General features: G+C 50.7%; 1 protein-coding gene and 1 long non-coding RNA gene across 5 annotated transcripts in view; one reads left to right on the forward strand and one right to left on the reverse strand.

The window, feature by feature from the left end:
- Positions 1 to 82: 82 nt before the first annotated feature.
- Positions 83 to 10,820, forward strand: LOC122123620. Of its 3 annotated transcripts, none has more exons than XR_006150418.1 (4): positions 83 to 184; positions 1,083 to 1,177; positions 1,613 to 1,673; positions 10,737 to 10,820. It is a non-coding gene; the product is annotated as an uncharacterized LOC122123620 (long non-coding RNA). The 3 variants fall into 3 exon arrangements; XR_006150417.1 differs by lacking the exon at positions 10,737 to 10,820 and adding an exon at positions 3,176 to 3,700; XR_006150419.1 differs by lacking the exon at positions 10,737 to 10,820 and adding an exon at positions 3,191 to 3,700.
- The window catches only part of Coro2a (coronin 2A), a 54,112-nt gene continuing 30,867 nt past the window's right edge, over positions 2,637 to 25,881 (reverse strand). The window contains exons 3-12 of one of the 2 annotated variants that reach the window (XM_042697993.1): positions 16,998 to 17,114; positions 14,239 to 14,388; positions 12,728 to 12,907; positions 12,041 to 12,157; positions 10,812 to 10,916; positions 10,308 to 10,404; positions 8,306 to 8,418; positions 7,923 to 8,013; positions 6,509 to 6,783; positions 2,637 to 3,280 (exon numbers count right to left, since the gene is read on the reverse strand). In XM_042697993.1, coding sequence (XP_042553927.1) covers positions 3,149 to 3,280; positions 6,509 to 6,783; positions 7,923 to 8,013; positions 8,306 to 8,418; positions 10,308 to 10,404; positions 10,812 to 10,916; positions 12,041 to 12,157; positions 12,728 to 12,907; positions 14,239 to 14,388; positions 16,998 to 17,114 — 1,377 coding nt within the window. In that variant the 3' untranslated portion in view covers positions 2,637 to 3,148. The remainder of the gene's footprint in view (positions 3,281 to 6,508; positions 6,784 to 7,922; positions 8,014 to 8,305; positions 8,419 to 10,307; positions 10,405 to 10,811; positions 10,917 to 12,040; positions 12,158 to 12,727; positions 12,908 to 14,238; positions 14,389 to 16,997; positions 17,115 to 25,881) is intronic. The other variant, XM_042698002.1, reaches the window with a different exon arrangement.

A 25,881-nucleotide genomic window follows, 5' to 3' on the forward strand; every position in this document is an offset into this window, starting at 1 on the left:
CCCGGATCCCGGAGCCGGCGCGCCGGCAGTGCCACGGGCGGGGCTCGCGGGAAGCGAAAGCGGCCCGGGGGTGGGGCGGGCCCCGGGGCGGCGAGGGCGGCATCGGCCCACGAGCGCGGGGCACCGGGTGCTCTGCGCCCGCCTGGGACTGGAGCGAAGTCTCCAAGGAAACGCGAAGCGGAAGGTAGGCATCGCGCTCCGCACACTGGGGCGCGGGTGTGCCCAAAGTGGCCGTGGCCGTCCCCGGAGGGCGCATCGGGGCGCATCCCCTGCCCTCCTGGGGAAGAGGGAGAGGGAGAGCCTCGAGAAAGCCTTTGCCTTGGGCTCAAATTTACATGACATTAGGCTCATACTGCCTGCCTTCGTCTATATGCTACTCCTTGTGGACATGCTTCTTTTTTCCTCTTTCCTTCCTGCTTCTCCAAATGAGCCTTGATTTGCTCATTTTGATTTAGGGATTTTGGCCTGTCACCTTTCTCCAGGAAGCCTTTCTTGCTTTTACTTCCCAGAGCAGCCTTCCCTGCCTGCCCCCATTTTGGCCCTCCCCATTTTCCTAACCAGGATGGAAAACGTTTTTTTGGTAGTGGTGATGCTCTGGAAGGTTCTACCTCTCCCCAGCCCCGTCTGGCCCCAACAATAGATGCTTAACTAGTATTTGTGGAACAAATCAAGAAAAGAAAGTTTCATTTATTAAAATGTCTAACCAGATGTTTATTATTTTGTTATTCTTATTCATTGCACAATTCCATGTCTTCCATTTTTACTTTTTGTATAGATGCGTTTTTGTGTGTTTGTGGTGCTGGGAATGGAACTTAGGGCTTTGAGCCTACTAGGCAGGTGCTCCACCACTGAGCTACATTCCCAGGCCTTTATTATTATTATTATTTTTACAAAGGTACAAGGCGTTTCAGAAACATGAAAACAAACTGTTTCAGGCACGGTTTCGTATTAAAAGCACAGATCAATTTCTGACTTCCTGTTTCCCACCAAGATTCAACCTCAAGTATCTTTCCAGGAAGCAGTTATTGTAGCGCTAAGTGGGCCATCAGCCACTGATCTCCAACTGCTGTCCTTATCTGCAGAAAGTTCCTGAGTCAACAGAAAGGGGCCTCCCAGGTGTGCAGGAAGGAGATTGGGGCTGCTCTGCCCATTTGGCTGGACCCTTTGTCATTGCAGGGTAGGTATGCTCACTCAGCTCAAGAACGTAAAAAACACAATTAAAAAAATAAGATGGCTTAAAAAAATACCTGATAAAAATTACCTATCCCTCTCCTTTGCTATGAAATAAATAATTTATTCTAGATGTAAAAAGGGAAAGGTTTGTTCAAAGCTGCCTGTGTCCTGTTTTTGAGTGTGAAGCCTGGATCCCTTGGGGGAGGGGAGGAGCACATTGGAAGGGCTGGGCTGGGCTGGGTGGGCAGCCACAGGCTGCTGGGCTCCCTCCCCAGCTGCAACCTGAGACCTCAGGGTTAGGATGTGCTGACTTGTGGGAGATAGCACGCACCAGTGGGTGGAGGTGGGAAGTGCTGCGCACAAATGCAGTGGGGGAGCTAATCCCACCTAGGGGTGCTCTGCTTCCCTGGTCATGCCCATGCTTGGCCTTTTCCTCCAGAGCACAGTATGAGAAGCTTGGCTGGTGCATCATGGGAGCCTGAGTCCCAATGACGGAAGAAGTAAGTGATTGAGGGATGGGGTCTGTGACGAGTTAGATGGGGTACCAGCTATGGGTAGGGTGTAAGGGCAGATGGGAGTACTGAGTTTTGAGTCCTAGGTCCTGTCTGGTGCTCATTCTTTACTTTGATGAGTGCCAAGAGGTGCAGAGGGATGAGCTGGTCTCTGCTCTTAACTTTCTTGTTGCAGCTCGGCTTTGTGTTCACACAGCCCGCCAGGCTCTTGTCTGCAGTCAGCTTCCGGATTCCCTGGGAGGGGCCTGGGCATCTGTATTTCCTGACATACACTGTGGGCCCAAAGCTATGCTGGGTGGCTCTCCTACAGTGGCCATCCAGAAGGACCCAGTGAGAGAGGCCAGTGTGTGTGTGGTCTGTGCCCCCAGGTTAAGGAGCAGCCACAGAAAAGTCTCAGCTCTCATTCTCCCTAGGGATGAGGGCTGGCCCCTGAGAAAGAGCAAGCTCAGAGCAGCACTCAGGACATAGATCCACAGGGCAGGGACACCCACTTGGCCTTTGGACCGCATTTTTGGCCCTAGTCCTACTTCCTCTCCAGCGTGTGTGTGTGTGTGTGTGTGTGTGTGTGTGTGTGTGTGTGTGTGACGGGGTGGCTCTGCACATCCTGTACTGGGGTTCTCCACCTCCATGGGTCCCCTCTGCTATCTTGGAGGAGGCAGGCTGTCACCAAGAAGTCACAGATAGCTCTGTAGGTAGACCCTACTATCTATATCCCTGGGTCAGGCCGATTGTGGGGGAAAGAATCTGGCTGACTCTCGGTTCACTCGCCCTCAGGTTAAAGCCTCCTGGGCCCCTTTATAGCCAACCTAGGTCATGAGCACCATGCAGGGTCAAGTCAAGGTTGCTGGTAGCCCGTCCTACTGAGGCTCACACCAGGTGTGCCTGGTTCAGAAGGAGAAACGGAAAATAAAGAGGACTTTGGAAGAGGTCACCAAGTAAGCTGAACACAGCCAAGGCCAAAACCAGTTGAGTTCAGGGTGAGAAACGGCAGACAGACAAATAGACAGACAGACCCAGGAGAGCAGGATCTCAAGCCCAACCCTGCTGTGATCCTACTAGCTTCTCCTACAGATTTCTCCACCTGTAAAATGAGGGAATTGGGCCAGATCACTCGTTTACAAATGTAAAAACAAAAAATGACCACTTGCTATCTCGGGTCCAGCTCTTACTTTCTACAATGTTCTTTTCCCCCCTCAAGAACTTCTAGCCATAGCAGACCCTTAACTGAATTCAGCAGGAGGCAAAGTGTCATCTAAACAAAGTCAGGACAAAACCGCTGTTGAAAGAAGGCAAAGAGAAACACCGGCTCCGAGTCCCACTGCAATCTCTTTCCAAGGCCGAGAGTTTTGTCTTCTCGTAAAAAATATAGAAATAGTGGTTGTTCTTGGGACTTGTGGTTTGGTTCTGGACCTCCCCACAGAGCCGAGTGGTGTCCCTGAGGTGAGGGTGGCAGAGGCCTCTGCTCAGTACTGTCCCAAACTCATCTGCAGGTTTTTGATCTCCAGTTCCAGCTGCTTGGCCTGGACCTCTCGCTGTGTCACCAGTTCACGGAGCCTTCGAATCTCTTCCTGCTGTCTGTAGAACATCTGTAGCAGCTGGGAAAGCAGAGATCAGAGGACAGAGTTACCTGGCTAGCCTGGGATGCTGGGGCAGGGCACTAGAAGACCAAAACACCACCCCACCCTTTTTTAGTGATACTAGAATTTGAACTCAGTGCTTCATGCTTGGAAGAGGTAGTTGCTCTGCCACTTGAGCCATGCCCAGACATTAAAAATAATTTTGATACTATTAACATGATATACAGAAGGGCTACAATTTCATAAGTCAGATAATGAGTACATTTTTTTTGGATAATATCACCCCTTCCTTTACTTTTCCCCAGTTTCTCTCTTTCATTCCTTGTCCATAAGTTACACAGGTCATTTTCCACCATAGTGTATACTGAAGACCACTGTTGCATTTGTTCACTCTTCCTCCCTCCCTTTCTGCACCTTTACTTTACCAACCCAGGAGAAAAAAAACCCCAAAGTAAAAACATATACCACCACTAATAACATAACAAAAAAACCTCCATGTTTCCATTTCCTGGTGTTCATTTCAATAAATAGTTTAAATGTTCAGAGGAGTTACACCTTTGGGTTCCTCCCTTAAGGGTATCTATCTGCCTTTAGTCTGGCTGACTGTATGTGAATGCCTAGAATCCTATGTAGGTTTTCAGCTTATCATGTCCAGGGGTATTTTAGGTCTACCTTTGACATCTGGGAGAAAACATGTGCCATTTGTCTCTGAGCTTGGCTTACCTCACTTAACATGATTCATTGTTCCATTTCCCTGAAAATGACATAATCTTATTCTTTCTAATGGGTGAATATATTTTTTTCCAGTCGTGGGTTGTAAACTCTGGGCCTGGGTGCTGTCCCTGAGCTCTTTGGCTCAAGGTTAGTGATCTACTATTTGAGCCACAGCGCCACTTCTGGTATTCTGAGTGGTCTTATTGGAGAGACTCACGGACTTTCCTGCCTAAGCTGGCTTTGAACTGTGATCCTCAGATCTCAGCCTCCTGAGTAGCTAGGTTTACAGGTGTGAGCCACCAGCACCAGCTTGTAGGGAAATTCTATGTTTAGGCTTTTTGTTTTTGTTTTTTTTAAGAATCTCCAAACCTGGGGCTGGGAAGGTGGCTCAGTGGTAGAGCGCTTGCCTTGCATGCTTAACGCCCTAGGTTCGATTCCTCAGCACCACATAAGCAGAAAAAAAAAAGCCGGAAGTGGCGCTGTGGCTCAAGTGGTACAGTGCTAGCCTTGAGCTGAAGAGCTGAAGGATAGCACCCAGGCCAAGAGTTCAGGCCCCACGACCGGACCCCCCCGCCCCCCCCCAAAAAAAAGAATCTCCAAACCTCCTTCCAGAATGGTTGCACTAGTTTACATTTCCAAAAGTGAAGTAGGGTTCCTTTCTCCCCACATCCCTGCCAGCATTTGTTGTTGTCCAAATACATGTTGGCCAATTTAACTGGGGTGACATGGAATCTCAGAGTTGTTTTGATTTACATTTCCTTTATGGCCAGGGATGTTGAGCATTTCCTCATGTGCCAATTTGCCATTCTTCTTCTAAGAAGGCTCTCCTTGGCTCCTTTGCCCTTTTATTGATTAGTTCCCTTAGCCATGTTTGCTTTCATTATTCAGATAGGGTGTACAAGTTTGCCTGAGTGGAGTTTGGACTACCTACTATAGCCTCCAAGAGTAGCTGGGTGATAGTCATGTGCCACCACATCTAGCTTGTTCCTTTTTTTTTTTTTTTTTTTAATTTAATTTTATTGTAAAGCTACTATACAGAGGGTTACAGTTACATGAGTGAGGTAATGAGTACACTTCCTCTTGAACATTGTTACCCCCTCCATTGTTTTCCCCCTACCATCCCCTCCCTCCCTCCCTTCCCCGAGGTTCTTTTTTTTTTGATTGTGATTAAATGATTACATAATTTCAAAGTCACAAGTTCATTCTAACTTCCCTGGAGCAAATTGTCTACCACAGTCTGTAATATATAACAGTGTTTACATGTTATATACCATGTTTGTGATCAGCAGCATGGGGATATTTAGTAGTGGTTCAACCAGATGAGCGGGAGTTCTTTGTTTCTTAAGTCCTGTTAGTTTTGTCGTATCACCTAACCTTTTGGATTTAGCATCCACTTATCAGGGAGACCATGTACCGTTTGTCTCTTTGTTCTTGGCTTACCTCGCTCAACATGATTCCTTCTAGCTCCATCCATTTCCCTGCAAATGCCATTATAGCTTGTTCTTTGAAATTAGGTCTTGATAATTTTTTTTGGAGGGGGGAGGACAGGCCTTCACTTTTCAAGGCCTCCCATGGAGCTGAGATTACAGGCATGAACCCCTTTTGCCCAATACTGCCACTTTCTGACTCAAGCAGAGGTGATAACATTAACAAGGGAGAACCATGATGCCTATCTGCTACAAAGTCTTGTTTATTTCATCCAGCAAGTGAAATTCAAAAAGGCTTGAATGCTTCCTGAGGACTGGAGGACAGGATATTCTGTCCTGATGTCTAGAGATCGGTGTTTTACCAATCTGTGGGTGAGTCACCTACCTACTCTAAGCTTCAATCTCCTCTGGGAATGGGAGTCAGAAAGGTTACCTCACCATTCACACAGTACGGTTAGCAGTCTAGATCTTGGTGGGGAGAGTCGCTCCACCAAAGGGAAGTGAGCCCAGGTCTGAGGCCGTGGGCAGAGCCACCATCACCTCTGCATCCTCACTGACATGCCAGCCGTCTTATCAGCTCCTCCACACTGACCTCCAGGGCTGTGGAGAGAACTGAGTTCCAAGTACTGCCAAGGGCCTGCCTGCTCGCTCCAGAGCCTGGCACCCAGCAGACACTTAACAAAGCCAACTCTACCTTCTTTTTTGCAGTACTGAGGATTTGATCCAGGGTCTTTGCTGAGGCAGGTACTCTACCACTTGAGCCACAATCCCAAGCCCTAAAGGTTGATGCTGAAAGCTTAGAAAATTCCAGAAGGTTGGTGCTGTATAATGCTCTCCAGGTTAAATGTGAATTTTACAGATACTTCTTTGCCAGCAACTCACATTCTCTTGTTCATGTTGGTATAGACTCGGTGCTCAGAGCCTACTTATTATTGACTGAATTATTCAGGTAAGCCAAGGACCAGGCCAGGCCAGAGAGATGGCTGTATCTCTCATGCCCTTATTCCTCTGCCTTCTTCTAGGACCTTTCCATGGGGGGCTAAGCTGATCCCCTCTCCCAATACCCCCCCCCCCCACACACACACATGCCTGCTTTCCCTCATACCTCATTCTCCGTCTTTGGTGGAGGACATTCAAAAACATCAAAGCCATTTGTGAGCCAAGACTTCTTCTCTTCCAGCTGGTGTTCTGTTGTCCAACTTGTCACCTTCCCCTCTGGCAGAGAGCAGGACTTCCGGCCAACATCTACAGCCAGCTTTGCTGTAGGCCCCAAGGGCGGGCTTGAGGCAGAGGCCCCAGAAGTGGAGAGGGGTCTCTCTGGAGTCAGGGGCTGGGGACTCAGCAGCTGAGAGCCGGGCCTAAGAGACATCAGGACTGGATCTGGGAGGAAAACAAAAGGCTATCAGCGGACTGAGCAGCCCTAAGCAGATGGGCATAGGGCACCGACATAATGTAGGTGCCCCCATGACAGGCAGCCGCCTGCGTGCAGCTACCTACACAAAGGCTGGCGTGTGGGAACAGCAGAGCATGTGCACAAGAGCTACCCCAGAGGCCATGAGCTTGAGGGGAGAGGGCCACCCTCAGTGACCTCTGCCATCTACTAAGTTCATTGTCTGTTAGCACTCCAGGGAGCAAGGAAGGCAGGCACCACAATACAGAGGGAAGGTGGAGGCTGGAGGGAGGGTGCAGAGTCCAGATAAGTACCGCACAAAACTGGGAAATGACACTAGTCAGCAGGGTCAGGACTTCAGATCCTGGGGATATATGAACTATGGGAGTGTGCACCAGATATGGGTGGGGACATAGTTCTCCTCCTGCTGGGCTGATACTTGCACTGACAGAAGTGGACAGTCAGGCCAGGCAGTGGGCAGAGGAGGTAAATGCAATGTGTGGGTGGGGAACAGACAGGAGTCTAACCATAGTCACCTGATTAGCCTGAATATGACATCTTCCACAGGGAACATCCCTTGAGCTAGACTTCCTTCTTGTCTTCCTTCCCTTCCTATCTTCTTTCTTTCCCTTCCTTCCTTCTTTCCTTCCTTCCTTCCTTCCTTCCTTCCTTCCTTCCTTCCTTCCTTCCTTCTTTCTCTTCCTTTCTTCTCTCTTTTCCTTGCTGCCCCTTAGTTCTTTTGCTCAAGTCTAGTGCTCTACCACTTGAGCCACAGCTCTACTTCTGGCCTTTTGCTAGTAAATAGTTTCCTAGGCTTTCCTGCCCAGGCTGGGTTTGAACTGCAGTCTTTGGATCTCAGCCTCCTACTAGCGAGGATTACAGGTGTGAGCCGCCAGTGCCAGGCTGAGCTGGAGTTTCGGAGTGCCTTGGTGAAGCGCCTGACTCGCTAGCCCTATGTGTGATTGTAACCTGTGGGGACTGGCTGTCCTCTGAGACAGGACAAAAAAAATATAGGCAAAACCCTGCTCAGCCACTTGGGGCCACTGAAAAGCCAGTCTCCACTGCCCCCCCCCCCCCCCCCCCCCCCCCCCCCGCTGCCCTCAACTCTCTTGTTTTCCTCCTTCCTCACCTTTGTTCATCCCACTGAGCCACTCCTGGGCAGACAGGGAGGGCTGGGCCCCTGCCGTGGGTGGGTAGATGTCTTCTTGGTACGATTCCGACTGTAAGAGAACTCTGGACAGTGAGGGGATGGCCAAGGGGTGGCTGCCCACATGGGGAGGATTACCCCCACCCCTGCTGAGCTGAGGCCACCAAGGCCCAGATCTGCCCAGTGCACAACAAAGGTGGGCGAGGCCCAAGCCCCCAGGCCCCAGTGATGTCACACTGACCCTGAGCAGGGCCATTCCCCCAGTGAGGGCCCCTCAGCCCCTCCCCACCGTGGCTGTGCCCTCACAGCATAGGCCAGAGGTTTTGGGACCTGGGCATCCCAGGCCTGCCTCCTCCATGCCTTACCCGCCGGGGTACGATCATGGAGACGGGCTCAATGAGGCTTTTGGTTGTGATCAGCTTGTAGAAGCGGAAGATCTCGCAGGAGGACACGTCGAGACCTCTCTTTGGCATGACACCTGTGGATTGATGGCCAAAGAGGGTCAAGGCGTTCTAGTCAGGCTGGGCCCCGGTGGGCCTAGAGTACAAGGCAAAGCCAAGCTGAATACCCGGACCCTTAGTGGAGGCTGGGCCAGACCCTGGGCTAGAAAAATGGAATCAAAGTAACCAGATTCCTCTCCACCCTCAAGGGTTTCAATAGTTCTAGCTACAACCTCACGGGCACTAGCACGCTCTGCTCTACTCACCTACCTCCATCCCAAAGCCTCTGCTCCGTAACAGCTGCTTAGTCCGGTTAGCCTACTTTTGACTGACAGCACTGAGCCTGAAACTCAGGGCCTTGCATTTGCTAGGTGGGTGCTCTACCACTTGAGCCATGCCTCTAATCTTTTTTTTTTGGTGCTGGCACTGGGGCTGGAACTCCCCTGGGTTTTCTCCCTTTTTCCATTCCAGGCTGGCATTCTACTACTTGAGCTACACTTCCACTTCTAGTGTTTTGGTGGCTAATTGGAGATAAGCATCTTTTGGATTTGTCTCTCTGGGCTGGCTTCAGGAACCACGATCCTCACATTTCAGTATGTGGGGTAGCTAGGATTACAGGTGTGAGCCACTGGCGCCTGGTCTGGCTCCTTTTTACAAATTTTAGTTATTTTTCATATAGGGTTTTGTGTTCTTGCCCAGAGCTGGACTCCTCCCCCCGCTGGGATGACAGGCATTTAGTATTACATCTGGCTTTTTGGTTGAAGTGGGGATTTTTACCAACTTTTCACCTGGGCTAGCCTCAAACATCAGTCTTCCTGATCTCCAATTCCCAAGTAGTTGAGGTGACAGAAGTTACATTATGGTGGCTGGCTTCCAGTTTTCTATTCATTAGTGTTAGCATGGTATATCTGTCTTCAGTCCTTTACTTTTTAGTTGTTGTTATAAAGGTGATGTACAGAGGGGTTACAGCTACCTAAGTCAGATAATGAGTACATTTCTTTTTGAACAGTGTCACCCCCCCTTTCTTATTTTCTCCCAGTTTTTTTTTCCCCATCCAACCCATCTAGCCCCTTACTTTTTTTTTTTAAATCAACTTATGTGGATTTTTTTTTTTTTTTTGTCGGTCATGGGGCTTGAACTCTGGGCCTGGGCGCTGTCCCTCATCTCTTCAGCTCAAGGCTAGCGCTCTACCACTTGAGCCACAGAGCCACTTCCAGCTTTTTTTTCTCTTCTGCTTATGTGGTGCTGAGGAATCGAACCCAGGGCCTCTTGTATGCAAGGCAAGCGCTCTACCACTGAACTACCTTCCCAGCCCCCTGGACTTCTTAAAAGTAGCATATAGTTGGATCTTTCTAAACTACTACATTTAGAAAGGAGCAGGGCTTGATTGCTGGAAATCCCTTTAGGTCAATGTGTTTCATCTCTCTGACACTATGGCCCGAGCCATGTCCTTCTCTCCTAGCCATGCTCTTCATCCTCTTTCAGTTCCTCTACTACTGCTTCCTCCAGGAAGCCCCCCTGGCTGGCTCCTTTGTGCTGCCCTACACCTCAGAGACAGCCCTACTGTAGTTTGAGGGTCCCCCACCCAAGGTTTCATATGTGGCAATAAAATTCCCACTGGGCAGTATGAAAGCGGATGGCGATGTAATGTGTGTGCGGTGTTTAGGGTGGGAGTCTGGGAGGGAATATACGCATCATGGGACGTCCCGCCTGTCTCAGGACTCAGCCAGCACAAAGGATGTTGCTAAGGGCCGCCCCTCCGCCCTGGACCTCCTGAACCATGAGCCCAGACACATCTCCTTTGGTTAAATCCTTTGGTGAGCAGCACTGTGTGATGGGCACCAGAACCAAGCACTAAGGCCCACAGGTCAGCCCTGCTGTACCTCCTGCCTCCCCTCCTGTGGCTGCCCGGCCAGCCCCGACTCACCGATCCCCTTCTGCGGGTTATAGGAGCGGTATTCAGTCAGGTAGTTGAGGTGCGGCTTGTCGGCGCTCACCTCGTAGTAGCGGATGTTGCCATCACCCTGAGGCAGGGAGGGCAAAGGTCAGAGCCGGCCATCAGGGCTGCCCTGCCCACACAGTGGCCAGGCAGCAGAACCCTGGCCTTGCGTGAACCCCAGGGGATCCAGGGAATGCACCCTACTGCCAGTGAAGGAAGAGAGGTCAACCCGCCCTCTAACCAGGACCTACACACCCTGAGGACAGGCCCAAGTCTCAAGAGAGGCTGTCTTCAGAGACCACCAGTGGATCTTACCCCTGGGGGGAATTTCTGGTTGTCATGGTGACCTGAGGCCAGAGGGACTTGGTCTCTGTTGGGATAACAAGTGCTCTCCTTGTCTCCTCTCTGTACCCCCAGAGTCCAGGGCTGCCGTGGAGACAGCTGTGGAGCTGAGCTCGGACCCTTCCTGCCTCCCCGTCTGGCTGGACTGACCTTCCCCACCACGTAGAGCATGTTGGTGTCTGGGTCGTAGAAGGGGAACAGCACGCCCGAGGAGCCGTCCAGGTCCTCTTCGGTGAGAGGCACTGACAGGTCTTCCTGCAAGGGGAGGGAGTCAGGAAGGCTTGTGAGTTAGAGACCTGGTACCCCAGGGCAGTGTGCATGTGTGTGCACACATACATGTGTGTATCATCACCCTCACCCAAAGGATGTGTCTATATGGGCATGAGTGTTTGTCTGTGTACCCATACAGGTACAAGACAAAACGTGACCTCGTGGGTGCAGAGGGTACCTGTGTACATGTATGTATCTCACCACCCTTTCTGAAAGGGTATGCATGCATAAAGGTTCATGTGTGTTTATGCATACACACATGCACGTAAGACAAACTCGATCTACCATGTACATATGTGTACATATATCTACCTCACTCTTGCTGAAAGGACATGCATGTATGTGCATTTATGTTGTGTGTGTGTGTATGTGCGTGTATGAGAGGGAGAGAGAGAGTGATTGGAGATTGAACCCAGGCCTGGTGCTTTCTGGGTAGGCACTCTACTACCCTCTGCCTCCTGCGTAGCTGGAGTCATAGCTGGCTTAGCAAGTCTCTCTCTTTTTTTGGTTATTGGCTGTGGTGCTTGAACTTAGTGTCTGGGTGCTATCCCTGAGCTTTTTGTGCTCCAGGATAGCACTATACCACTTTGAGTCACAGCTCTACTTCTGGCTTTTTTTTTTTTTGTGGTTAATTGGAGATAAGAGTCTCACAGACTTTTCTGCCCAGATTGGCTTCAAACTGTGATCCTCAGATCTCAGCCCCTCCTGAGTAGCTAGGATTACAGGTGTGAGCCACCAGCACCTGGCTAGCAAGCCATTTTTGGCATACCTGATCTCACATATCTCTACCCTGCTCTGAGTTTATTTTCTCCTTTATCTGGATGGATGAAGGTTCTGTCCAGTCTCTGAAGCATGTGCCAAGTGCTCCTTCCAGACAGCACTGCCAGGCAACCCTTCTCCCTCAGCTGCCCATCCATTAAGCTTATTAGCCTTACACTGGGGGCCTGTCTCCAGCTGTGCCCTTCTCCCCCCAGGGCCCCGCCCATCTCCCTCCTGAATGACAAGAGGTAAAGCCAATGGGCTGTTGACCTCTCCTGTCCCTGGCTTCTGTATACCAGATAGATGAGGCTGAGGGTGGTGGGAAGGGTAAGGAGGGTGTGGAGACTCACCTGGTTCCACAGGACCATCTGCCGGTTGTTCCAGCGGGATGTGCCTGTGGACAGCAGCTTTTTCATGCTCCCCAGAAACAGCACCTTGTTGGCGCGGTGCTCCTTGTAGCTGGCTTCCTGGAGAGACATGTGTGTCAATTCAGGGGGATCCTGCCTGGGGCTCCTGGTTGCAGCTGGGGCTTCTGGCCTCCTTCTCTTACCCAGCCCTCTGGAGACCATCCCTCAGGGGGACACCACCTCCAGGAAGCCATGTAGAGTCTTTCCCTACTCTTGTCTAGAAGTTGGTGTTTCTGAGCTAGGATAGGCAATCTCTGTCCTGATTCATACTTGCTAATAGCCTATGCCAAGCATACTTGCCTGGCACCTATGCCAAGCAAGGCACAGAGCTGGATGTGCACTGCACCCAGCGTGTCCAATCTGATCCTCAATGAGGAAGGATTGAAAGGGGCAGAGTGCTTGCCTAAGGGTACTCAGTAGGGCCTCGGTCTCCTGACCCAGAACAGCAACCTAGAACAGAGCTGAGGCATTCTGACCAACTTCCACAGCTTGATGTGGGTATGTCACTTCTTTTTTGGTCTCATTTTATCTGAAAAGTAGGCGTGGCCCATCTTTCTTTATGCTGCCTAGCCCAGCCGTCCATGGCAGTCCTGGCACACTTCCCTCAGAGTCTCCTCAGCCTGCACTGACCTGCAGGACGGTCCCTAACCGGGGATCGAGAATGCGAATCTTGCGGTCTTTACAGGTGGTGGCCAGCAGGCTGCCGTTGGTGTTGAAGGACATTGAGAGGATGACGTCTTGGTGACAGGCGATTGTCTTCACAGGGCTCATGATGACAGATTCCTTTGTGTCCAGGTTCCAGATCATCACCTGCATGGCAGAATGCTGGATCTGAGCACCATGGCCTGACCCACACAGTTCACAGGGTTACACATGGTCCCCCCCTCCCCCCTCCCCCCCCCGTGTGTGTGTGTGTGTGTGTGTGTGTGTGTGTGTGTGTGTGTATGTGTATGTAGCTGGCTGCCTGGCCCACAGCATGGGGTGGAAGCTGGAGTCAAACTAGCTTGGTGGAGGATCAATACCATCTTTCTCTGCCCGTGCTGGGAGGACCCCAGGGGACCAGATGATCCAGTTTTCGAATCGTTATTAGAAGCGTTTTTCACTTTACTTGGCTAACCAGGGCTGCCATGGCTAGGTGCACAGGCTGTGCTCTGCACATCTCCAAGGCAACCCATAGCCACAGTTTGTGTGTGCGTAGCGCCCCCTGGAGGTGGGGATGGAATACCTCCGTTGGACATGTAGACATACCTCACATAAAGAGCAGAAGGCCGCAGAAAGCCAGAGCTCCCGGGGACAGCTCCTACTCCTCCAAATCTACCACAGAAGCCCCTGAGGTGCAACTGCAAACTCCCATGGAAATAGAAGGGCCGAGAAACCAATGCTGGGGGGCCAGTGACCTGATTTACCTACCCACTGGGAAAGAGACCCAGGGAGGCCAGAGGACTGGGCTGCATTCCAAGGGGTGAGTCAGAGGCAGGGATGCAGAGCACCCATGCCTCCTGGGCTGTGAAGTGTCCCACTCTCCACGGCCCACTGACTGCTTGCTGGGCAGTCAGGGCAGGGGAAGAGTCTTGGAGGGCCCAGCCTGTCTCTGGCAGACAGATTATAAAGGGTTGACATGTCCACTTAGACCCTTCATGTGGAACCTTATTTGGAAATAGGGTCAGATGTAGTTAAAGTGTGGTCATGATAAATCAGGGTGGGCCCTAAATCCAACAGCAGCTTTTTCATAAACAAGAGAGGACACTGAGGTGTCCTTATTCATGCAAGTCTCCCTCTGTCAACTTTCATGACTGTTTACAGTCACCCGTGATAGGATCTGACACAGGAACATGAATCTGGATAGGTCTCGTTAGATGAGCAGAAGCTATGTACCCATTTTTACAGATGGGGAAAACCAAGTCTCACTGCACCCAGAGCTTCTCTGTGATCTCTGACACCATCCCCCCATGCAGCAACCTCAACTAGGTGATGAAGGAGCCCAGTGGAGTCCAGTGGGCAGGGAGCCAAATGGACGCTAGATGAGGTGCGTAGGGGTCTCCCTCTGCCGCTGATGGCAGCTGAATCTGGATCTCCGGTCTCTACCACCGTGAGAACTCCTGGCTTGTAGTGATGGGTCATAACAGCACACACAGACTCACCTTGTAGTCGTAGCCGGCACTGAAGAGGATGTTGGCGGCAGTAGGGTGCCACTCCACCAGGCCCACTCTGCGTGCATGACCCACCAGCTCCTTGCTATAGGTTGTGAGGTTCCTGGTCAGCAGCTGCTTGGGGATGTCCCAGATCTTAATCTGCCAGGAGAGACATGGGCCAGGGAAGGTGAGGCTGGGGCCTTGACCCGCCTATGTCTTAGATCTGGCAGTGTCTTCTGGAAGGACTAGGACAGCACTCTCCATGGCTTCCACCCTCAGCAGAGGGGCAGCTGGGCCTTTCAGAGTACCAGTGGAACCCTGGCCAGGGAAGAGGCTTTGTTTCTAGGTCTGCCCCAGGGGCCTTTGCCACCATGATGGCCTAGGTTGAGGGGCCGGTGTGTGGGCTGCAAGCCTATCTCCCAGATGGCATGGCATCTCAAATGCCAGGATGAAGGGTCTGTGTTCCAGTCACTAAGAGAGACACTGTAGGCTGTGGAGCAGGGCAGGGCAGGGATAAACATGTCCATTTGAAGGAATACATGGATGACCGGGAAAGGGAGAGAACTAAAGTCCAGGAGGCCAGGCTGAGACTTCCTTCCAGAGTGGAATAATCTGAAGATGGAAGGAGTTGTCATGACCGCCAGGCATGGAGGAATACCAAGGCGTAGTGTTAGGCCCAGGGAGGCAACAGAGGGAGTTGGAGCTATTTTGATGTTCCTTATGGTCCTGCAAGGTTCTCAGGTCCCAGTGTCATGCGCAGGTATTCAGGGAGACAGTTTTGCTTCCAGTTGAGCAACGTTTCCTTCTGGGTCATCCTGGCTTTAAAACTAGGAAGTGAACTCTCCCTGGAGTGTGGCCAGATGCCACTCACAGCTGACTGGTGAGGGTGGTCACTGCTCAAGGCTGGCTGTGGTCATACCCTGACACTAAAGACAGGGGGGCAGGGAGGAGGCAACCGAGCACTTGCATGGGTGCATCTACAGGGAAGGGATTACTGCTGCCCTCAGTCCTGTCTTTCCTGTCCTTTCCCCTCTCCTGGGGCATCTAGAAGGAACAGTGGCAGGCCATGGGGCCTGAAATAAAGACCATTCAGGGCAAATGTACATGAGGCAGCCAGGGCTAAAAACCTGGAGTCTTGAGGCCTGGGGCGCTGTCCCTGAGTGCCTTTGCTCAAGGCTAGTGCTCTACCACTTTGAACCACAGCGCAACTTACAGTTTTCAGATGGTTAATTGGAAATAAGAGTCTTAGGGACCTTCCTGCCCAGGCTGGTTTTGAACCTTCATCTTCAGTTCTCAGCCTCCTGAGTAGCTAGGATTACAGGTGTGAGCCACCAGTGTCTGACCTCTGTGTATTTTTTGAGACAAGGTCTCAGTATGTAGGCTAGCCTGGTTTCAAATTCATGCTCCCATTTCAATCTCCCTAGTGTTGAGAATACAGGCATGTACCACCATATCTGGTCTTCTCAGGTTCTTCTGTTTTCCTTTCTTGATGAACTAATCTGTTTCCTTTGATCAAACAATAAGCATTCTGCAACACTTTGTTTCTCTCTCTTTTTTTTTGGTCGGTCGTGGGGCTTGAACTCTGGGCCTGGGCGCTGTCCCTCAGCTCTTCAGCTCAAGGCGAGTGCTCTACCACTTGAGCTACAGTGCCACTTCCGGTTTTCTGGTGGTTTATTGGAGATAGGAGTCTCACGGTCTCTCCTGCCCGGGCTGGCTTTGAACCGCGATCCTCAGATCTCAGCCTCCTGAGTAGCTAGGATTACAGGCGTGAGCCACCAGCGCCCGGCTTTTGTTTCTCTTTTTGCCTTAGCAAAATATCATGCCTGGTATGATATTTTTTTTTAATTTTATTGTGAAAATACTGTACAGAGTGGCTACAATTACATGGGCAAGATAATGAGTACATTTCTTATCAAGCATTGTAGCCTCCTCTTTTGTTTCCCCTTCCCATCCTTTCTCATCCTTCCCTCGCACCCCCCCCCACCCAATCCTCCCCCCCCACCAAAGTTGTAAAGTTTGTTTTCGACATAACGACTTGTACATGGTATGATGTTTTTGTTGGGAAGACTGAGCTGCAGCGAAGTAACAGGAGTCAGGGGTACGGTGGGATCACAAGAAACAGTAGCCATGGCATCGACTTGACTTTCATCTCTTGGTTGCATTTGCTTTATACATCACAACCACTGTATTAAAAGCAGGCACAGAATGAATTAGAAGTAACTGACAGTGAACATTGTGGGGGCTGGAAATATGTCCTTGGCATAGAGAAGGAGCGCAAGAGAGTTGGTAAAAAGCTTGGCACTATCCTCACTTCCAAGTAGCTGGGATTACAGGTATGAGCCACCATACCTGGCTGAGACTGTAGTCTTAAAAAAAACTGGGACCTTCTGGGATGGTTTAGGTGTCCATGTTCATGCAAGTCTCCCTCTGTCAACTTTCGTGACAGTTTACAGCCACCCCTGTGGTGGGATCTGTGGTGGGAATCTGGATAGGTCTTATTAGATGAGCAGAAGCTATGTGCCCATTTTTACAGATGGGGAAAACCAAGGCCTAGAGAGAGAAGGTGTGTCCCCTACCAAGTCTCACTGCACCCAGAACTTCTGTGATCTCTGACACCATCCCCCCATGCAGCAACCTCAACTAGGTAATGAAGGAGCCCAATGGAGCCCAGTGGGCAGCAGCCACCTCCCAGGCCTGCCCCGCCTGCCCCAGCCACCTCACCCATTCTTCTCAACTGAAGTGCACGTGCCCACTGGGGTGACACTCACCGTGGCATCTTCAGAACAGGAGGCGATCTGGAAGTCATTGAAAGGGTTCCACTTGATGTCTAAGACATTCCCTCTGTGTCCGCAGACCTTGGGGTAATGAGGGTCCAACTTTCCTGTCTGCAAAACAGTGCCCAGGGTTAGAGGGCAGCATGCAGGGTTGGAGTGAGGCATGGGGGGGGGGGAGCGCTGCACCCAGGGTTGGAGAAGAAAGCAGGCTAAGATCACTTGGTCAGCAGTGACCGAGTGAGCCGGACAGCGGGAGGGGTGGGTGTGAAGTGGATGTGAAGGTAGCCTGATCAGGCACCCAGTGTGTGCTTGAGGGGAGGGTCACTTCATGCCTTTGAGCCCTGGGTCCCCCTTTGGCAAAGTGGAGGAAATATTGGGAACTTCGTGGGTTGGTGTGAGGGCCACAAAGGCTGTATGCAAAGCACAGGCTGGATGTTGGGGAAAGGGCCCATCTTCATGCCCCACCGGGGGACACAATGCAAGTGGCAGCCTTCTAAAAGTCTGGAGCTCCTTCCAAGTTAACCAGAGTCACCACAGGACCTAGTATCCCCGGGAAAGATGACAGCACAGATCTACATGGAATGCATCCACCGTGTTCACAGCAGCAGCATTCATAACAGCCAGAGCTGGAGACAACTCAAATGTCCATCACAGGATAAATGGAATCGATAAAATATACCCATGCATCAGAATACTATTCAGCCAGAAGAAGGAACACAGCACTAATAATATGCCATGATATGGATGAACCTTGAAAACACGTTAAGCAAAAGAAACAGATTGGAAAAGTCACGTATTACCTAGGCACAGTGATGCATGCCTGGAACCTCAGTACTCAGGAGGCTGAGGCAGGAGGACCAGGAGTTTAAGGACAGCTTGGGTTACACAGTGATACTGTGTCTCAAAACTAACAAGCCCCAGTTACACTGGAAACTAAGCAGAGAGTCTAGAGATGGCAGCCAACTTGAGCAATATAGCCAGAGCACACTGCATGCACACATAGACCTACAGAGAGCCTACTTGGATGGTATGTAGATGTGGTTTCATTGATTGATCAAATGAGCACTTCTTCTAGTCCCTGCTATGCAGAGCCCTGGCTAATACCTATGAAACACCCAGAAAAGGTAAATTCATGGAGACAGAGCCAGAGTAGTGATGAGCTGGGGCTGGGGAGGAGGGCTGATGGGGAGGGACTGCTAATGACCAAGGAGGCTTTGTGTAATGAGTGCAACTGGAGAGTGATGGCAGCCTCGTGATATACAGCCCCAGTGCGCCGCTGAGCTTTACAATAAATGTGTTGAATTTTAGTTATAAATTGGGCACCCCCCTCCTTCCCCTTTCCTGCTCAGACTTCCTGTCTGCATCTCCTAGGAAGGGACATGGCGTCCTGTTGCCCATAGCTCCAAGGCTGAGGCTGAGATTCCCATCACACTAACAGACTTGGAATTCCAGGGACCAGGGACCGTCTTACCAGGAAAGTCATAGAACCCAGGGCTGGAACTGGCTAGCCCATTCCTTTCCACATCACGGTACACAGCCCTGTAGAGCTGGGACCAGACTCAGGACCCTGCAATGCTGTCACTGCCTGCTCAGGTACATCGGGGCTCATAGCTCCAAGGGAGAGCTGAGAAGAAATGATGTGGATGTGTGTACACTTAGCAAGAATCAAGATGGCATGCAAGGCACACACAAAGTAGTTCTTCATATAAAAACTTTTTTTTGGCTGAGCGCTGGTGGCTCATACCTGTAATCCTAGCTACTCAAGAGGCTGAAATCTGAGGATTGCCATTCAAAGCCAGCCTGGGTAAGAAAGTCTGTGCGATTCATCTCCAGTAAAACTACCAAAAGGCCAGAAGCTGTGACTCAAGTGGTAGAACGTTAGCTTTGAGTACAAAAAGTGTACAGAGACAGCATGTAGGCTCTGGGTTCAAGCCCCAGGATGCTGGATCTCACACATGCTGGGTAAGCTCTCTATTGCTGGAAAGCCAAACAGGCTGTGCTCAGTGCTCAGTAATAGTAGCTGTGGTTCCATGTGTGTGTATGCATATGTGATGTATGTCAAGGCCGAGAAAAACTGGAAGGAAATGTACTACATGTTAACCTACCTGATGGGATCATGATTTTTTTTTAACCATTTTTGTCTTTTGTTTGTGTGTGGGTCCTGTGGCTTGAACTCAGGGCCTGGGCACTGTCCCTGAGAGCCTCCTTTGCTCAAGGCTAGTGCTCTACCATGTTGACCCACAATGCCATTTCTGGTTTTCTGGGGGTTAATTGGAGATAAGAGTAGAGTCTCACAGACTTTCCTGCCCAGGCTGGCTTTGAACCATGATCCTCAGACCTTAGCCTCTTGAGTAGCTTTATAGGCATGAGCCACCAGCTCCTTATCTTTGTCTTTTTTTTTTTTTAAAGTGGTGTCTATTTGGCAAATGATAAAACGAATACCCAGATGTAGTGATGCATGCCTGTCACCCCAACATTTAGGAGGAAGAGAAGAAAAACTGATTCAGGGGCAAGCCTGGGTTACATAGTGCAACCCCATGTCAAGCCTAAAACAAAGCAACAAAGCAAGCCTCAAACAAAGTATTTAAGAAGAAAAAGACAGACTTTCTGAAACGATGAGCCTTTCTACAATTAGCGCCCCCCCAAAAAATGTCATAAAAGCTGCAAGTGCTTTTAAAGATTAGGAACAGTGAACAGCCCAGATGTTTATTTGGTACCTATCTCAGGCATTACGAATGGATCACAGCACTCATGATCTTGAAGAAGGCCAGATTGATAGAAGGACTCACTCTGGGTCACCAGGACTGGGAAGAACAGAGGCAGAGGCTTTCCCACCCCTTGTGTGAGTCTGTGGGGTGCTTTCTGTGCTGAGGGAGCAGCAGCCTTTTCTGAGTCAGAGTCCTGACCCACTTCCTGTATACAGTCTTTCCCTTTTCTTGGAGCATTTCCTGGGTCAAAGGGCATAGGGGCCTTTATCTCTGCTTTCTGGCCTGGGGCCAGGCCTTAATTTCTGCCCTGTGGGTTTCTCAGGAAAAGCTAATTGTCAGGCTGGCCTTGAGCTGACAGAGGGATGGGGTCACCTCGCAGGACACTCCCTCTGCCTCCAGCCAGCTGGAGCCCTGGCTCAGGCCAGCTCAGGGCAGCTCCTCTGGAGGCTGCACCGGGCCTCCAGAGTAGCAGCTTAGCAGCTCAGCCCTGGCTAGCTCTTCCTTCTCCTCAGCCTCAGACCCAGGCCACCTCCTGTCAGATGAGCTGCCAAAAGCCTGTGAGGGCAGGGCATTTACAACCAGGAAGGCCATTTTCACCTTTCGGCCCATTAGGTTAGAGATAGGCCTTGGATTTATGAGGACACTAGTAATTAAGCTTGTCCCTCATAGACCTGCAGGCTGGGTCAGGCTGGGCTGTGTCTCCTGGACAGGCACAGTGTCCAAGTCTGCAGGGGGCTCCCTGTACAGAGGAATGGATGGGATGCTGGGATCCAAGAACCCATTGTCTGCTAGGGACTTGTGGCTCACCCCTGTAATCCTGGCAAAGAGGCAAAAATCTGAGGATTATGGTTCAAAGTCTGGCTGGGCAGGAAAGTCCAGAAGACTCTTATCTCCAATTAACCACCCCAAAACCAGAAGTGGAGCTGGGGCTAAGAATTGGTAGAGGGCTAGCTTTGAGCAAAAAGAGCTCAGGGACAGTACCCAGGCCTCGAGTTCAAGACTGGCACACGCGCGCGCGCGCGCGCACACACACACACACACACACACACACACACACACACACACACACACACACACACACATACACACACACACGAGAGGCGGAGGGCCATTCCCTAGTGTAGTTTTGGGGTCAGGCAGTCATAATTCCAGCTTCCTGGGCTCCTTTTCTGCTCCAGCATTTATTGAGGCAGGCAAGAAAGTTGCGGACCAGGGACTTTAGAACCAGGAAGTAAAAGCAAAGAAAAAGAAAAAACAACAACCCAGAAACCCAGGAAGCTTTTTGTGCCTCCTATGTTAAATTACAAAGTAATTTAAGCATCTACTATCCCTGTGTGTTGGGTGGCTGAGATCACACTGCCATGATTTAGAATAAACAGCACCCATCCTGGCCACCTAGAACCCTGGGCAATGACGAGGGCTTACTAGATGACATGGCTGCATGCATTCTGCCAGCTCAGAAAGTAGGAAAATGGAGGATGAGAGCCACCATCTTGAGTGTTCACTCTGGCTCCCATTCCCCCCTCCTTTATCCCGTCATACTACAACCACCCCTTGCTCACATTCCACTTTGTGAGCCTCTCCTTGCTGGGAGACACTGTGGACCCATAACACGTGTGGATCATGCGTGGATCCCAAGGAGCTGGGAGAAAAACTCTTGCTCTCAGCCATCGCCCTCTTCCGCCACTTATACCTGGGCTGCCTCAGGCCAGGGACCTCAGCTTTCTGTGCCTCAGTTTCCTCGGCTACAGAATGGCAACCGTAGGGATGGCATGAGATATACAGGAAAGCCCTGGGTTCACACTGGGTGAATGACAGTGTAGGTCCATCACAGGGACAATCAGAAGGACAAGGGTAGTTTTTCAGAGGTGCTGGGGAGGGAATCTGGCACATGCTAGGCCCGGCTGTACCATGGAGTCACCCCACCTCTGGCTGCTCAGTTTATTTCAAGGTCTGGGAGATAACACTTTTTGGCAAGAAGCCAAAGTGGTGGGGGTAGGGAGCTTCAGTCTCTCCTACACAGTGTCTCGAGAAAGTTCAGTCGGCTGTGACAGAACACAGGTGAAGCATCCCCTTTACTTTCTCCTGATGGTGTCCCGCACCCCCAGCCCCTCAGGCCCCCAGCCTGCTCTGCCCAGCTGTAACCTGCCCCTCCTAGGGCTCTGCCTGTCCCAGGCCTGCCTTCGTCCACACCTCACAGCAAAGTCCAACATCTCAGGGTAGGGCTGTTCTGATACAGGCCAGGGGGTGGGGCAGGCCAGGAACTCAAGCTATAGTCCTGGGGTTCAGGGTGGGTCTCTCCCTACATCTTGATGAGGGACCTTTATCACGGAGCTCAGGCCTTGGCTGTCAAGGCTACCAGGCAAGGTGCAAAAGGGAATTTGACCTTAGGACTGCCCACAGCAGCTCACCCCTGCAGGGAAGGCCCCTGGGACCCTACTGGAGGCCACACGCCTTCAAGGGCATTGGGCAGTATCGGGGCAGCCCTGCCGTGTGATGATGACCTGAGGTACATGGTGACAGGGCCAGACAACCTCCAGAGACATGTCCCCTTCCTGCCAGTGCAGTGCTCCTCCCGTAGCAGTGAAGAACTAGCCAACCTGCCCAGTGCTGGTGGCTCATGCCTATATTCCCAGCTACTCAGAAGATGAGAGCTGAGGATTGCAGTTCAAAGCCAGCCTAGGCAGACAAGCCAGCGAGGTGGAGTTGTGGCCAAGTGGTAAGAGTGCTATCCTTGAGTGAAAAAGCTCAGGGTCCAATGCCCAAGCTCTCAGTTCAAGCCCCAGGACTGGTGCAAACAAACAAACACACATGAAACAAACAAACAAAAAAAACCCACACAAACAAAAATCAGACAACTTGTGTCTCCTCCTCTTTTGGCACATCACCAGTTTCTGGCACTTTCCACAGCCCAGCACAGACCATAGTCCCTGGTAGTCAAGGAGGAGCTGAGTAAATAAACAGAGCCAAACCCCAGGAGCAGCAGGAGGTGAAGTGAGAGCAGGCCCAAGCCCATACCCAGGTCTGAGAACTCATTAGGGTCTGTGCCTTGCTGCTTAGGTGCTAGAAGATCACTTTCCATAAGGACAGAAGAGGTCAGGTAGGTAAGGGGCCCACATTCGTGGCTAGCACTGGGCCTGTCTGAGCAGGCATGAGTGGGGGTGGGAACTTCAAGGACTGCTTCTTCCCCTTCTCCGCTTCATGTGGCTGCTCTGGAACATTCCACATGGCTACTTAAGAACACTTCAACAGCTCAAGCCTGTAATCTCAGCAACACAGGAGGCTGAGATGTGAGGACTGAGGTTTGAAGCCAGCCTGGGCAGACAAATCCATAAGACTCTTATCTCCAGTTAGCCATCAAAAACCTGGAAGTGGTAGTGTGACTCAAGGAGTAGAGGACCAGCCTTGAGTGAACAGGCCTAGGAAGAGCTGGCGTTCCCAAGTTCAAGCCAGTGACAGCACCCACACTGACTCAGAAACACTTCAACCAAACCCAGGTTTGTCAGAGGCTTCAGGCAGAGGCATCTAGGAATGAGGCTGCCCACGGGACACCTCACATGTCCCTGATATAATTATTAATGTCACCTGGCATTGTGGTAGGGTCTGAAAATGTTTTTAGAATTGCATACTAAAGGGTGTGTGTGCGTGTGTGTGTGTGTGTGTGTGTGTGTGTGTGTGTGTGTGTGTGTATGTATGTAAAATGACAAAATATCCAGGATTTGCTTTCAGGGGGAAAAAAAAGGATGGAGAAAGTGACAGGGTAAATTTGTGATGATTCTAGAATCTGGCAGAAAAGAGATCATTGTATGTATTGACTTTTGTGTTGGAGATGTTTTCCGCAATTATAAAAAAACTCGCTACTCAAGATGGGATTTACAACCCAGCAACAGTGGCTTCCTTTGAAAAACCAGACTTAGCAAATAAAATCACAGCTGAGGCTGGGCGTGGTAGCGCATGCCTGGAAGTACAGCAGGGAGGTCAGCCTGGATTCCATGGCAAGACCCTGTCTCAAAAACAACCCCAAAACAGGACGTTCCAGTGAAATCAGACTTCAGAGACAACAAAATTATTTGTGAAAACGTGTTGACAGTTTTCTATAAAATGAAGCACGGGGCGTGTCCGCTCCTCCTGACACATAACTGCTGGTGCTCTCCCAACACCTGCTGCTTACAACAGTTTTACTCCTCACAGCCCTGGAATGGAAACAACCAGATGGCTTGTCCTGTTGTATTTTTGAGCATGTCTCCCCATATAGGACCAGCTGTCCTGGAGTTGGGGATCCTCCTGCCTCTGCGCCACCATAGCTAACCAGATAGCTTCTCATGGGTGAAGGTGTCAAATCGACATAAGGGTAACTGTGGAATACTACTCAGCAAAGAAAAGGAGCACATGACGGGCATATGCCACAGCCTGGAGGGGTTTCTAGAGAATTGTAGAGTGAAAAAAGTCAAGCTTAGGTTGGGAAACATGGCTCAGTGGTAGAGCGCCGGCTTAGCATGCATGGGTTCTGCGCTCTTGGTTGTTTTCTACCACCAAAAAGAAAAAAAAAAAGTTAAACTCAGAAAGATATACTGTTAGGTTCTACTTCTATAGCACTTTATTTTGGTGGTTGGTACTGAGGTTTGATCTTGGTCCTCCTAAGCAAGGTGCTTTACCACCTGAGCCGAGCTACCGTTTTGATATCACATTCTATTTTTTTTGTTGTTGGTTGTGGGGCCTGAACTCTGGGCCTGGGCACTGTCCTTCAGCTCTTCAGCTCAAGGCAAGCACTCCACCACTTGAGCCACAGCACCACTTCTGGTTAATTGGAGATAAGAGTCTCACGGCCTTTCCTGCCTAGGTTGGCTTTAAACCGCAATCCTCAGATTTCAGCTTCCTGAGTAGCGAGGATTACAGGCGTGAGCCACGGGGACCCGGCTGATACCACATTCGTAAAATGGCAGAAATGTAGAGATGAGCAGATGAGTGGCTGTTGGGGGACAGAGGAAGGGGGCGGCTATAGAGGGGGCTCAGAGAGATCTCTGTGGACGAGGAAAAGCTCTGCATCCTGACAGACTCATTATGGTAGCTGTGGCACGGGACCAAGACAGAGGCCCTAGCTGGGCTCTGGTTAGAGGAGTCCTCAGCATCTCTAAGACTCTCCACCGATAGAAAAATGAGCCAACAGCCCTGGGGACTGCTGGGAATCCTGCTCCCTGCCACACTCAGAACCTACTGAATGGAGAATCTGGGTGGCATTCAAGTGCAGGATGTGGACCCCAGGGGCTGGGAGCTCCTGTTCAGCCTCAGTTTGTCAGCGTCTGAGATGTTTCTTTGAGTTATATACCAGACTTCAAAACAACCCAATGGATCGTGATTTTTACCTAGGATCAGGTTGTGAAGGACACCCTCCAGGTTCCTCTGTCAGCAGCTTCCTGCTGGATCAAGAGCCCAGGCTCCCCGTGGCCTAAACAACTTTTACACTGTAGCCCCACTCCTCCCGAGACCTCATGTCCACCCTTCTGCAAAGCAACCGCACACAAACAACCAGGTCCACTCCTGTCCTAGGGCCTGTGCACTTGCTATTGGTTCTGGCTGAACACTCCTCCTCCAGAATTTCAAGGGAGGAGCTCTGTGCTTAAAGGTCACTTCTGAAGAAGGACTTTCCAGATCATCTTGTCCACTCTTCCCATCCACAGCAAACCAATTTATTTTCTGGGTACTAGCTGTTCACACCTACTTACACGCACATGAGTAGTTCATGAGAGATGGTGACAGTTCTGAATGAGTTTGAGTAATAAAAAATAAACTCAGGAAAATAAATTAATTCTTTTTTTTTTCTTTTTTTTTCTTTGGCCAGTCCTGGGGCTTGAGCTCAGGGCCTGGGCACTGTCCCTGAGCTTCTTTTGCTCAAGGCTAGCACTCTACCACTTGAGCTACAGAGCCACTTCTGGCTTTTTTCTGCTTATGGGGTGCTGAGGAATTGAACCCAGGGCTTCATGCATGCTAGGCAAGCCTCTATACTAAGCCACATTCCCAGACCTAATGAATTCTTTAAGGATGTGGTTTGTTTGGTGGGGAGAATCTTTAACAAGTAGCCGCGAGGATGAAGGCTGGGGGTCCCATCTCTCCAGCTCTGACCTGGACATCTCCCAGGAAGTCTCACTCTGCCCAGGCCCCGCACCAGCTCA

The sequence above is a fragment of the Dipodomys spectabilis genome, unplaced genomic scaffold, assembly GCF_019054845.1.
Source record: "Dipodomys spectabilis isolate Male_0828 unplaced genomic scaffold, ASM1905484v1 ptg000006l, whole genome shotgun sequence".
NCBI lineage: Eukaryota > Metazoa > Chordata > Mammalia > Rodentia > Heteromyidae > Dipodomys > Dipodomys spectabilis.